The 12,500-nt window shown below is 41.7% G+C and overlaps 1 protein-coding gene across 1 annotated transcript; it reads right to left on the reverse strand.

Moving 5' to 3' along the window:
• Positions 1 to 4,034: 4,034 nt before the first annotated feature.
• Positions 4,035 to 5,670, reverse strand: PDP2 (pyruvate dehydrogenase phosphatase catalytic subunit 2; the record flags this gene model as incomplete). The annotated part of the gene is made up of 1 exon (XM_082005892.1): positions 4,035 to 5,670. The coding sequence occupies one exon, from the start codon at positions 5,668 to 5,670 to the stop codon at positions 4,066 to 4,068; it is 1,605 nt and encodes a 534-aa protein (XP_081862018.1). The 3' UTR covers positions 4,035 to 4,065.
• Positions 5,671 to 12,500: the final 6,830 nt, after the last annotated feature.

Consider the following 12,500-nt stretch of genomic DNA (forward strand, 5'->3'; position numbering starts at 1 on the left):
TGATTTGAGAGAAGTACAAAGAGTCTGAACTAACCAACCCACTCTAGAACAAGTCCCTATAGGATTGGCTCCAAAATTTCAGCAGGGAGGCACGAGAAGTATGCCTTATGACCCACTTATCTGCTGCCTAGGGTTCCAGTACCCTTTTAAGCATTGCTCGTTGACCACATTTTTTTCCCCCTCTACATTGTTTCCAATTCAAAAAAGCTCACCAGAAGGCAAAAACCATACTTTTTTTCCCCTCTTTAAGATAAGTGCCCAGTTAAGTTTGCTTAACCCAAACAGAAACCAAAATTGTGCTCCCTTTCCACAATTTCTTGGCTCCCAGTCATCTTTCTCCTTCCAGTTGTTAAAAAGCTTCAGTCAAAGCATTCTGAGAGTCTCCAATAGCAAAGGCTTAAAGAAGCCAAACTCAAGCAGATGCCCCACCACTTGTTAGCGTGGTGCTGTAGTGCAGGCCAATGGGCCATAAAAGTCCCTGAGCAGCAGTTAACTAATGCAATAAGAAAGAAGACCAGCTTACCTGACAGACACCTGGAGAGATCTGACAGTAGCAGCTTGAACCAGTTCTTTGGGATAAAGACCAAGATCTAGCAAAATTTCAAGTGTTTTGACAATAATACTTCTTTGAAGGTTAACCTCGCTACAACAGATATAAAGAAGGAAAACCCCTTTTTTTTTCCCCCCATGTCACACCATGCTTTGGAAGCCCCAGAGAAACACGTGCCTTGGATTCATACCTTTCTACTGAAATATTAGGCCTGTGGTAGTAAAGAGCACACACCACCAGCATGACCTATTGATATCTGACAAAACCACAAGGTGTGCACAGTTCTTTCGGTTCTCAGTACAATTGTAGCTCTGAACAGAGAATCTCTGTTCAACTAAATACCAAAAAATTCTTCCTCAAAGTTTAGACAAATATCTTCAGAGGGTGTGGAATCTGTCCCAAATTATTTTCTTTTCTCTCTAACCCCCCCAAGAGACAGACAAATGTGGAATTAATGGAAACAAAGTTAAGCCTCAAAGACTAAGTACATGAACACTTGCCTTGCTACTGGTCAGTAGGTTTAAGTTTTAGGGAATAAAATAGTATTTTTTCTAGTATTTACAGCAGTGCTTAACCTCAGATGTTTTACTTAAGAGTCATAATGCCCGTAATACCATGTTTTAAGACACAGAATTTGTGTGACTGTTTTTGACTATTGCTTCTCTGGACTACTATGGAAATAAAGAAAACAAATGTCAAGCAGAACTATCTAACCTAAACCAGACAGACTACCTGCAAAGATATATTTGTTCCAACATATTTTCAGTATTGTAGGACTTGCATCTAAATGTGCTATCAAACCTTCACATCATTTTGCTTGCAGGAGCAGATGAGTGCATGTAGTTCGCTCATTTAAACAGTCAATTCTCCCAGTCACAAAGTACTACTTTTATTAATGCCTGTTAGCTGTGTTTGCAGTTAGAGATGAAAACGTCTATGATCCAGTCCAAATGGGCAGAATCGTTACTTTCCTTACCACAAATACAGGTATGTTGCTTTCACTGGCAAAAATTCCAGGGAGCATGCAGTTAAATCCATGATCTGCATTTAAAATAAAAACCAAACAACAAACCTCTAACTAGTTTAGTGTTATCCTTTTCCACTGTAGAATAATTGTAGCATTGCATGTTAAACTGAGCAAATCTAACATGAAATTAAAAATAGTACCTTTCTGACTTTCAAATGCATTCCCCAAAATGATTGTTATCAGTTTGCAGTTACAGCCACCTGCATGCAGTAACATATCCAGCAGTAACACTTAGATGACGTAAGGCCACAATGACTCTTTCAAAAGATGATCTAGATTTCACCACCGGGTGGTGTAAAAGAACAAAACAGCTTATTTTTATTTTATGACCATATACTAGCTGGTTTGATAAATTGCTTTTGCACTTGCAGGTTTGTTCTACATTAAAAGTTTTCTAGATTATCTTCACAAAAAAATGTGTCACTTCATATCAGCTCTAATATGGTTTAGCCCTTTTGCTCCTCTAGCTACACTGTTAATTTCTCTATTAAGTGTTAGTCTAGAAATGCATTCTTTTCCTGCTTTATGTCCAGATTTCAAGGCATCAGCCTCAAGGATGAGGGCACAATTTAAAGTAATTGGACCCAAGCAACAAGAATTTCAGCAACCTGTGTAACGTCTTGCACATACCTAGTCTTCCTGCAGTCCCTGTCACCAAGATCTAAGTGCCAGATTTCTTGAGGCAATCCTGTTTTGTTGGTATCTAGGGGAATAGACCTACTCCTTTCACCTGAAAAACAGGGCTACCTTCCTCCAGGTTGAACTGCTGGATGTACTCCAATATGTATTAGATGGGGAAAAAAAAACCCAAAACTTAAGAGTAAATTAGTTTTCCAGAACAGAGATTTTTTTTTTTTTTAAGGATGCATCCAGTGATTACAATTGTAGCACTGAATTATATATCAATCCTGAATAGTCAAAACCATGAATATTTTTTAAACAGTTTTAGTTTCCTTCTAATCAATCTTCAAAACAGATTATTTAAATGCCTGAAAAAACACTGAGAATTTTTAGCTGGAAGAAAAGTATAAAAAAAGCCCCAAATCCACAACTGCTACCTGTTTATGCCCCAAGATCTCATCTACTTAAGATCTTGAGGAAAATTTAAATACTTTTGCATCTGCTAAACTGCAGAAGGATAATGCTTTTATTTTAAGTGAAATTCAGAAAGGAGCAGCAATATTTTTATCGCTGTGCTGCACCCACATGAGTTCTTACTCGGTAGCAACAACAGTAAACAGTCCTATATTCCCAGTCCGCACATTCTTGTGTCCAACAGTTACTGCTGTGCGTAAACAAGAAAAAGTCACTAGAGAACACCATATGTAAAGTTTAAGAAAATATAGCTAATTTGCAAGCTTGGATTAGCACTCTAGAAAGCACAGTGTAAAAGAAAACCATTGTAAAATACACAAAAGTATGTTTAGAGATTAGCACATACATTCATTAGAGAAAATAACTCTGCACCTATAAGGAAAAGCTGACATCCAAAAGCAAGCGTAAGAGTAAAATAAAGATTAAACATACTTTGGTGAAATATCAGCACTATTATTTCTCTCTTCCAAGTTAAATCTGAAGAGAATGGTGCTCTCTCTTTTGCAGTATTTACATTTAAATGAATTTTGGAACTTCTGGATCTGTCAAACTTCATTTAAATTATAATTGGTGGATTTGATGCACAGCACTTCATCGATCAATACTTAAATAAAAGGGTATATTCTTTCCGCAAGTTAAACACTGAAATGCTTAACTCTAGTACCGTTAGTTCCTAAACGGGGAATTGTGAAGTCCCTCATGTGTGTTTGAGCTGTAAGTTGTCACACAAGTCCACACACAGAGTTAAGAGAATATGCAGTCACTTCAAAATAACTGCAGAAGAAAATATGATTTTGTTTCCTAACTTAAAAAAAAAATAATTAGGAGGAAAAATGTCTGACAATCCCAGGGCTCTTTGAACAGCCTTCTTTAGTGTTGTCTTCACATATACAAGGCAATTTGCTAAAGTATCTGACACTGTTACATCAAATAATGGTTTGGTAGTTTGTTTATTTAATTCCATTACAGTGCTTCAATAGGATGCTACTCATTTTCCACAAGAGCAGAGCCTTTCTTACACCCCATGCAGCTACAGGTGTTGTCATCCACCTCTCTATTAAATGGTACCAGTCTCAGTGACATTTGTCTTGTTTGTTCATTTGGAAGGTTTTACCAGTGGTTCCCATGGAGTCAGAACTGGGTCAGCAATCTTTAGTTCAGTTACATTTCAGTGGACTTTTACCAAAACATCTTTCTTCAGTGTGCACAGACCTGGAAACCCAGAGAACTTTCACTAAACTCACTTCTAGAAAGTTATTTTCAAGCCTAGTCACAAAAAGATTTAGGAACTTCCAGACCGTAACACTGGTATCAAGTTGACTATCAGAGAAAAGCAGTAACGGCTTCAGCATCAAAGCTGGCTAGTGGTATAGAACAGCAGCAGTGCAAGTCTCTATTCATTGTTTCTGTAGTAATTTTCAATTGTTTCTGAATTAAAATACACCACAGTAACTGTGATATCATCTCTGTACATTCTTGCAAGGTCTTCAGGCAGCGTCAGCATTGCAGCAAGTTTCTCTTGGTCCACCTCCCCATACTCATTACTTCCAATTGCATGCCTTATTAAGTGAGTAGCTATGTTCTGGTCAAGTGAGGCAATGCCTCTGTTTTTCCTCTGAAGTAACAAGCTGTGCATATAACCCAAATTAACTGGTTTCTCAAAAGCCAGTTGTGGTTTCTGCACATTAAGCTCTGTAAGGTGTCCAGCAACAAGTTTTACTACCTTCTCATTACTTAGCATCTCCCATAGTCCATCTGAAGCAATAACTAGAAACTTATCCTTGCTTCTTAATTTGTGGTATGTGACTTCAGGCTCTGCAGTTAAATAAGGGGGTGTATGGTAGTTTGGAGGAACGTACTGGTAAATATTTAAAGCCTCAACATCACAGCTATTATCGAGAATGCTGTGTTGCAATTCTTTACTCCATTTTAATTGCACATCTCCAAAAGCTCTCGAGGGCATAAGAATCCCCAGTAACCTGTCATTCACAAATAGGGTTTTCTCCTCAGATCTAGGATGTTCTTTCTTCAGTCTTCGAATTTCAAATTCATCGAAGGCATTGTGGTCTCGAGTTAGAGGGAGAGTAGACCATGTTCCATCTTCTTCATGAACCCCTAAAATTGCTCTGCAATCACCAGTATTTGCAACATGTAAGTGAACACCATCAATGTGAGCTACACAGGCTGTTGCACCAGAAAAAGCTACTTGAAGGGCAATGTTTCTCATCAATTCATTTTCCTGGGGAGCCTGAACTTCCAATGATATGTCTGAGTCTAACCTTTTAAATGCACATATCATGGCTTCTTCTAAGCTAAATCCTGGCTCAGTGTCTAGGTCCAGTAGATGTTGCCAGTAAACACGGAGGTTTTCAAAATATTGTGAAGTTATTTCTTGATACTCTACATCATTTGGATGCTTGTGCCACTGCAGAATAGGCAGAACTGGTTTCATGCACTCCACAGCAAGCTCGATCTCTTCCAAGGTTTGCCGAGACATGAGAGAAACCGCTATATAATGAAGTAGTCTCTCACTTACTGCCTGAGCACACGCAGAACCTGCATGACCATCAAAGACTCCAAACATCATCCCTTTGGTCTGCAAGCAAGTGGCTGCACTTCTGCGGTCTTCAATAGGGGTGTTAGATGCCAACTGATTACTTTCAAACCTCAACACAGAACTTGCATTTTTACCGTTCAAATCCAGTGTTCTGTGGCATAATTCACCTGCTCTGAGTATATCATTGATTTGCGTTGGAGACAACTGGAAAGAGAAATGTTCTTCTTCAGTGGAAGTGTGTCGGAATGCTTTTTTTAAGGAGAAAGTATTGTCTAAACTGCAGCTCCCAGCAGGATAGAGACATGTTTTGGAGAAAATGAGCTTCCATTTTATCTTGTTTCTATTTGGGGTACAGATGGAATACAAACGTCCTTTTCCTTGTAAAACAATGCTGTTTCTTGCTGAGCTTAAGATCCAGGATGATACAGTTCTTGACATCATAAGACACTCCACAAATAGGAGCACCGTCCTTCAGTAACACAGAATATCCTTACAGCCTGGAATATAAGAATAGGAAAGGTATAAAATTTAGAAGGCTTACAAGAAGCTTTCTATATAGCAATACAAAAGCAAGTCTAGACGTCACAGAAGTATTCAGAACATTTTTTAGAAAAAGACCACTATAGACAGAAGCATCTTAAAAGCAATACAATTTCCATCACTTAATTATAACCTTAGGATGTGACTGCCCCTCTCCAGTTAACTCAGAGAAGTTAATTTTTATTTTCCAGGCATGTTTTTCCTCATTCTGGAGAGGCTAAGAAGAAATTCCAACATTACAAGAAATGTAATCATAAACTGTACAGTGAAAAGCCTTTTCTAACTCATTGGATCTGTTTGTTCTGTGTTATGTTAGACAATAGGAACTTAAGTGACAATTAACACGCTACTTTAAAAAGCCTGCTGGAGTACAACTCTTTTAATACACTCTAAATATCAAAACCAAGAGAAGATCATTCTCAAATCCTACGCAAAAACTGAAAGATGTGGCAAATTAATGATTTACACAAACGGCCAGATGCTCACATCTAGAACAAGCTAGTCTACCTTTCTAATTCTGTTCCAGCTTATAAACCCCTCTGGTTTTTTTTTTGTTTTGAGGGTTTTTTGTGTTTTTTGTTTGTTTTTTGTTTGGTTTGTGGTGTGGGTTTTTTGTTTGTTTTTGTTTTACCATCAAGGTCTTAACCGACCTTCACACAGATAGGATTTTTTGCACAACTGAAGGCAGATTCTACTGCTGGTTAATTAATGCACCTATCATAGCATTGTGCACTTTGATGCAGTGAAAGCGATAGCACAGTTACATTGACAACTTTTGCAGATTTACAAATAGGCTTGTTCATTTAGAGTGCAATTAGAACAAGCAGCTGTGAAGAGCTCTGCTGCCAACAACATTAAAACCTAGGGCACCTGAAGAGTTGAAGTTCTTCAGTTGCCATGGGGAAGGTCCACCACATTGTCTCCTGGCATTCAAGCTGTGGGAAATTGCTAAGTATAGCCAGATGCTTACTCCACAACAGAATTTTGCCCCATGGGTTTCAAAAACTAACTGGATAGTAGCACTGCAAGTACAATTACTCCCAAAAGATCATGTTAGCAGCCAGTTAGAACAATACAGTTTTCTGTGAGCTCTGAACCACTTTCAGGTGGCCTGCAGCAAGCACCATGTGCTCTAGGTCTCAGGCTAAAGGTACTACTGCAATACTGTTTTTTTTTCAGCAGGGCACTTCATGAGAAATAACAAGAAGCCAGCCCAGCCAGTTGCTTGAAAATGTTTCTGGGAAATCAGCAGGAGCTAAAACCAAACTTGAACTATTCTAAACAAAAGGCCTACTGATACAGCCCAAGGACTTTACTGAAATCCCATTTAGAAAACAAAACCAACTTGTCACAAAACATCTCTGAAGTGTACCACCCATGCTTAACAACAGAAAAGAGCAGACAAGCCATTCCAACAAGGACCCCACCACTATCATTCTGGGGACCCTATGAGGACAAAAAAAGGCACAGCGTAATTTTACTGCTGATGTCAGGAGAGCAGATGGAAAAGGCAATGCCAGTTCAATGCTCAAGGTTCGCCTGCAGTCTCCTGGGACACTGGCATCTCCCAACACAACCAACACCTGTTGCTGTACTGCAGAGAGAACACAACCAAAATAAAGCTAGTAAGAAGACAGCTGATACGTTAACTCCATCATCAGCTAAACCTAAAAATCACAACAGTCCAAGACACGGCTTTGTATTTGCCAACCTTTCCCAGACCATTCCCCACCCTGTTTTTAATTCTTTGTCTTGCCACCCTTCTGAGCCACATGATATTGACGACTTTCAATGACAATGACAACTTTCACATTGCCAACAATGACATCAACAATTTCAACAATGATGACATTCACGTTCTTGACTCAAAAAGCCGATAGAAACAGTGTTTTAAACAAACTTACCCTTTTCACATCAGCTGGCTGACAGACATAGCAAGGTGGTGGGTTTTTCCCTAGCAGCAGCCTTGCCTGATACCATTTGTTTGCCTAAGGTCAGGTACCACCGATCAGTCCTGGAGCACATTTCTGAACCACCCCTACTCACTGCCCGTAACGACCATTTTCACATTCTCGGGTTCCCACCCGATCGCCGTGCGCAGACTCCGCTGCTTCTGCCCACGATGCCCACCCGCACCCGTTAGGCACTCCAGCACGAGCCACGTTAAAACACGGCAGCAGTGTTAATACGAGCGATGTGCTAAAGACCATTATGCAAGAGCCAGTTACACAAACCTCGGGCTCCCTGGCGCGGCACACCTGCCACTCCACAGGGCCAAACGCGGCACTTCCTCACCAGGTGAATTAGTGTAATGGAGACCCAAACGCCCCCACGCCACGGCCCGCTTGCTGCTGGGACGTCAGAGTACGCTGCGGGGGTTCACAGAAGACGCACGCCCATTTTTTCCAATAAAATAAGATACCCACTACATTTAGTTTTACAGCCCGCCCCTCCGGACTCGCCGCATCCCCTCACGCACGCTCCCGACACTGCCACAGCCCCTACCCGCACTACCCTCTCCCTGACCCCACACCCCGCCTCGCACACCCCTAGTCCTCACACAACCCCGCCGGGCCCTTCCCCGCCCCGCGGCCTACCCGCCCCACAGCTCCGTCCTCCCTCTGCCAGGAGGGCTGCCGCCTAAGCGGACTAGTCAAGCCTGGCCAGGCTCTGTTCCCCCTGGCCCGCGGCATCGCCCCCGCCCGGACCAGCTGGGGCGGCGGCGGAAGGACCGGCGGCCGCCGCCCAGGCGAGCCCCCGCGGCGTGGCCCCCTGCGGCGTGGCCCCCCGCGCGGTGCCGCGGAGGCGGCGCTTTCTTCCCGCCCCGGGCGCACCCACCGGCCGCTGCAGCCGCCACGCGACCCCCGCTGCTTGCAGATTCCGGGCTCGCCGGCACGGCGCGGGCGGTGGCCGCTGACTGACAGCCCCGCCGCCCAACCCGCGCCTCCGACGCCAGAGCCGCCCTTGGCGCCCCGCCCCGAGTAGCTGCCGCGCCGGGGGGCGGTGCGCGGGTTCCTGCCGGGACACGGCGGGACGGACGAAGCGGGAGGAGCTGAGCGCGGCCTCCCTCCTGCCCTTCCGCCATGTTCTCCTCAGCGCCTGCCTTTGCCCGCGACTGCTGCTGCGCTGGCAAGCTCGGGCACAGCTGCGGAGGAGCGAGGTAAAGCTCGCTCCGGAGCTGCCGCCGGGGGCGAGGAGAAATCCCCCGGGGCTGGGTCGGGCCGGGCCCCGGCGCCTCCCGTCACCTCAGCTGCCCCGCGCTCGGTCAATAGAGCCATGCCCTTGGCTGCCTCACTGCGCGGGTGAGGTGCTGAAGGAGGGTCAGGCCACCTCGGCCGTGCGCTTCTCGCTGTTCTGCGTATTTTTAAACAGGATAATAACGTGAACAATAAAAATAAGTAGATGAGATGCGCTAGAAAATAAAGCATCAGCAAGATTTTTTTTCCCATTAATAAAGTGCAAAAAATGTTAGTCGCTTTGGGAAGGGCCCCTAGGATTTTTGTGTGTTTGTTTTGTTTTTAACTACAATTCTACACCCTTCAGTGCTCAGGCAACCAGCTGATGAGGCTCAAAATCGAAAAGCTCCTGTTGCTGGCTCCCTTTTTTTTGTTTGTTTCATACATCTGCTTGTCTTCATTAAAATTTCTACTGAGTGGTTTTATACCATCTAACAGGACAAGCAATGGGCCCAAAGTGCATGGTGGTTAATAAGTAGTTACTGCAGATTATGGATTGGTTACTAAGTAGTCCTTGCTTTAACCTGTAATAGCGATTTTGCAAAAACAAAGGCTTACAAGTCACAAGAGGCTTTGATGTTATCCATGCATTTTTTATTCTCCTGGCTTCTTGTATTGAAGCATGTTTCGTTTGAATAATGTGTTGCAGGTATCCTAGATGTGTTCCCAGATTATCTCAAGTGGAAGGATGTTCGTGAGTCTGAGCTTTCATTTATTTCTTGTTTTTATTAATATTATTAAAGTTTCACATCAAATAGAAGGTCAAACCAAGGGGAAAAAAAAGTAGAAACTCACCTTAAAGAAAAATTTCAAGACATTATTTTAGCACACATGAAAACATTTATCTTAAGGTTGACACAATTATTTTATTTGTCTAACAAATCTGCTGAGCAGAAAGAGGTCACCCAGAGCAGCCCTTACCTGCATCTCTGCTTTGCTCCACTGCTCAGGTATACCAACAGCAGTTTCTGGATCTCAAGACACCCTTCATTCTGACCTACCACTTTTTTTTCATCTTTTGTACCCTTTACAACAGTGCTAAAACCTCTGAAAACTAACTTGACTGCTCTGGGTTTCCTGTGCTCCCAGCTCCTCTTCAGCTGAAAGCTATTACTTATTGCTCACCTCTACATGCAGTAATTTCATAAACTCATATGCATAAGCTGAAGTGTGTAAATGAAGGTGAAATAATTAACAGCCCTGCAGAAGAAGGTGTTGCTTTCATTCTTTATTTTCTAAGCACAAGAGAGAACACCATATTGAAGGCTTCCAAGAAAATGGTTTTCAGTGTTTCAGTGTTAATACCCAATACTCGACAGGACTGGATATTAAGTTGAATTGAGATTTAGATTCTGCTTTGGAGTGTTTGGTTATGCTGATGAACCAGTGATACATAATTAAAAAAAAAAAAGTAGAAATGGTACACTGATATGATTTGAGGAAAGAAACAGTATTGCTCAGGCTTGCCCTATTTTTGCCTTCAGGATTATCTAATTAAAATGGCAAATTTCGGTGGCAACAGTGGCTTGGTTGCCATAGTGCTCTATCTTGTTAATCTGCACTGAAAAAATGATAACTCAAGTTTCTTTAAATAAAGCTAACATTTGGTTTGACTCCCCTGTTTGTAGGTGAGCTAAAGTTCAGTATGAAATGTCCTGTGCCCAGAGAAAGTTCTACCCGGTATTTATGAGCAAATGAGTGTAATTCCAGGGGCATTGTATTAAGGTGCAGTGATAGGTTAAAATGTAGCAAATGCTATATTTAGAGTTTTTCAAGGTGTAATTTTATCTGTTGACTTGTACAGTCAGCAACTCTGATTTTCTTTGCAAATGTATTTTTGTGCTCATTACTCTGTTGCTTGTTTAGGCCATGATCCAGCTCCCATTAAAGTCAATGACAGTTTCATCAGACTTCAACAGGTTTCAGATAAAGTGAAATGTTTATTTGAGCCTAACAGGTCAGTTTGAGAAAGGCCATTGTATGAAGCAGGTTGCGATCAGGCTACTCAAGCACATGGCGTCTTTACTTCTGACCTTGGGAGACTACCAAAAGTTAACAAATTGCTTTATTTCTGCTTATATTGCATACCTGCCATTGCATACTGGAACTTGAAATAAGCTTGTTTACTGTTTTGTGATCTTTTATGCCTTTATTTAATTTTAGATTCTATTGTGATCTTAATATTAAGGCAAAAATTACTGTTATTAGTCACTGTCTTAGCTCTATCAAGTTTCTAACAAAGCATTAAGAATGATCTGAGGAGAATAACTAGCTCAGGGTTAAATTACAATATGCTGAAGATGCTGACACCGTCACAGAAACAATTGCATTTGTTCTACTTCATCAGTTCCCAAAATCTGTTTAACAAAAGTAAATGACTTTGTGCAGCCTGTGCAAAGCAGACATATTTCAGCAGTCTGGTCTGAATTTTAAACATTTGTTCAAAAAAATTAATGCAGTATAATATAAGATGCATGATCTTATATAACTGGAGTGACTCAAGTAAGTTAATACAGAAGTACTGTAATTATTCAGTTATAACAGAATATTTGCACAATGAGGATTTTCATACACAGATCTGGAGGTAGATGTCTGCAAAACTGATAAGGAAAACTGGCTTCTTGGGAGGGAGTGCAGGGAGGTGTCTCGCAGATCGTAAACTTTGTTTGAGGTTTTTAGCACTTAGTAAAAGAGCAGCAGCTGACTCAACTCTGGGACCGTCTGTGTTGCTGAAAGAATTCTGGTTAACTGAAGTTCAGATAATTGTAGTTCCACAGTAACTGGGCTCCTAACAACACTACATCACCCTTTCTGAAAATCCAACACTGTCTAGAAGAACTGAAAAATTTAGGAGGCAAAACAGGTCATATGTATGCATCAGTTGGAAATGGCGTATGAAAGTATACTTGGTATAGCTCTGACAGTTTGGAATAACAAGGTCTTTAGTTGAAGTTAAGAAACAGCCAGCATGTGTCTAGGAGGTGGAAGAACAGCTGTTCCTAATTTTTCATGTCCTTTTAGAAAAGGAGGCTAATTCTGTGACTAGTTGGACAGGGAAACTTAAAGCTTTCTGTCTGACTTTCCTTACACTGGTAACTGCGCTATTTGGGTTTTTTTTTGTTCCCATGCAACATTACTTTTTCTTCTCCCCTCGTCTGTTTGGGCAACTGGCTGTGGCTAATTTGGTGCAATATATACAGCTACTGCTTCCAGAAGCTGTACGCAGATGCACGTCAGTTACCGCCACCTTCACAGCAGGTGCTGTGATGGATTACTTTCCACTAACTAATTGATGTTCATGAAAGGTGTGGGACTCCTAGTGCTTTGTAGAGTTTTCTTGTTATGGGGACACATGAAGAATAACACCATGAAATAACCCTGATGTCCCTAAGCAAGCATGTTAAAAATCAGAATAATATTCCTAATAAATATCTAATACTTTTTGAAAAAGTTGACTAGTAAGAAACACAATTTGTATCCAAAGAAAAGTAGTTT

Source organism: Phaethon aethereus (assembly GCF_964289735.1).
Source record: "Phaethon aethereus genome assembly, chromosome: 13".
Taxonomy (NCBI): domain Eukaryota; kingdom Metazoa; phylum Chordata; class Aves; order Phaethontiformes; family Phaethontidae; genus Phaethon; species Phaethon aethereus.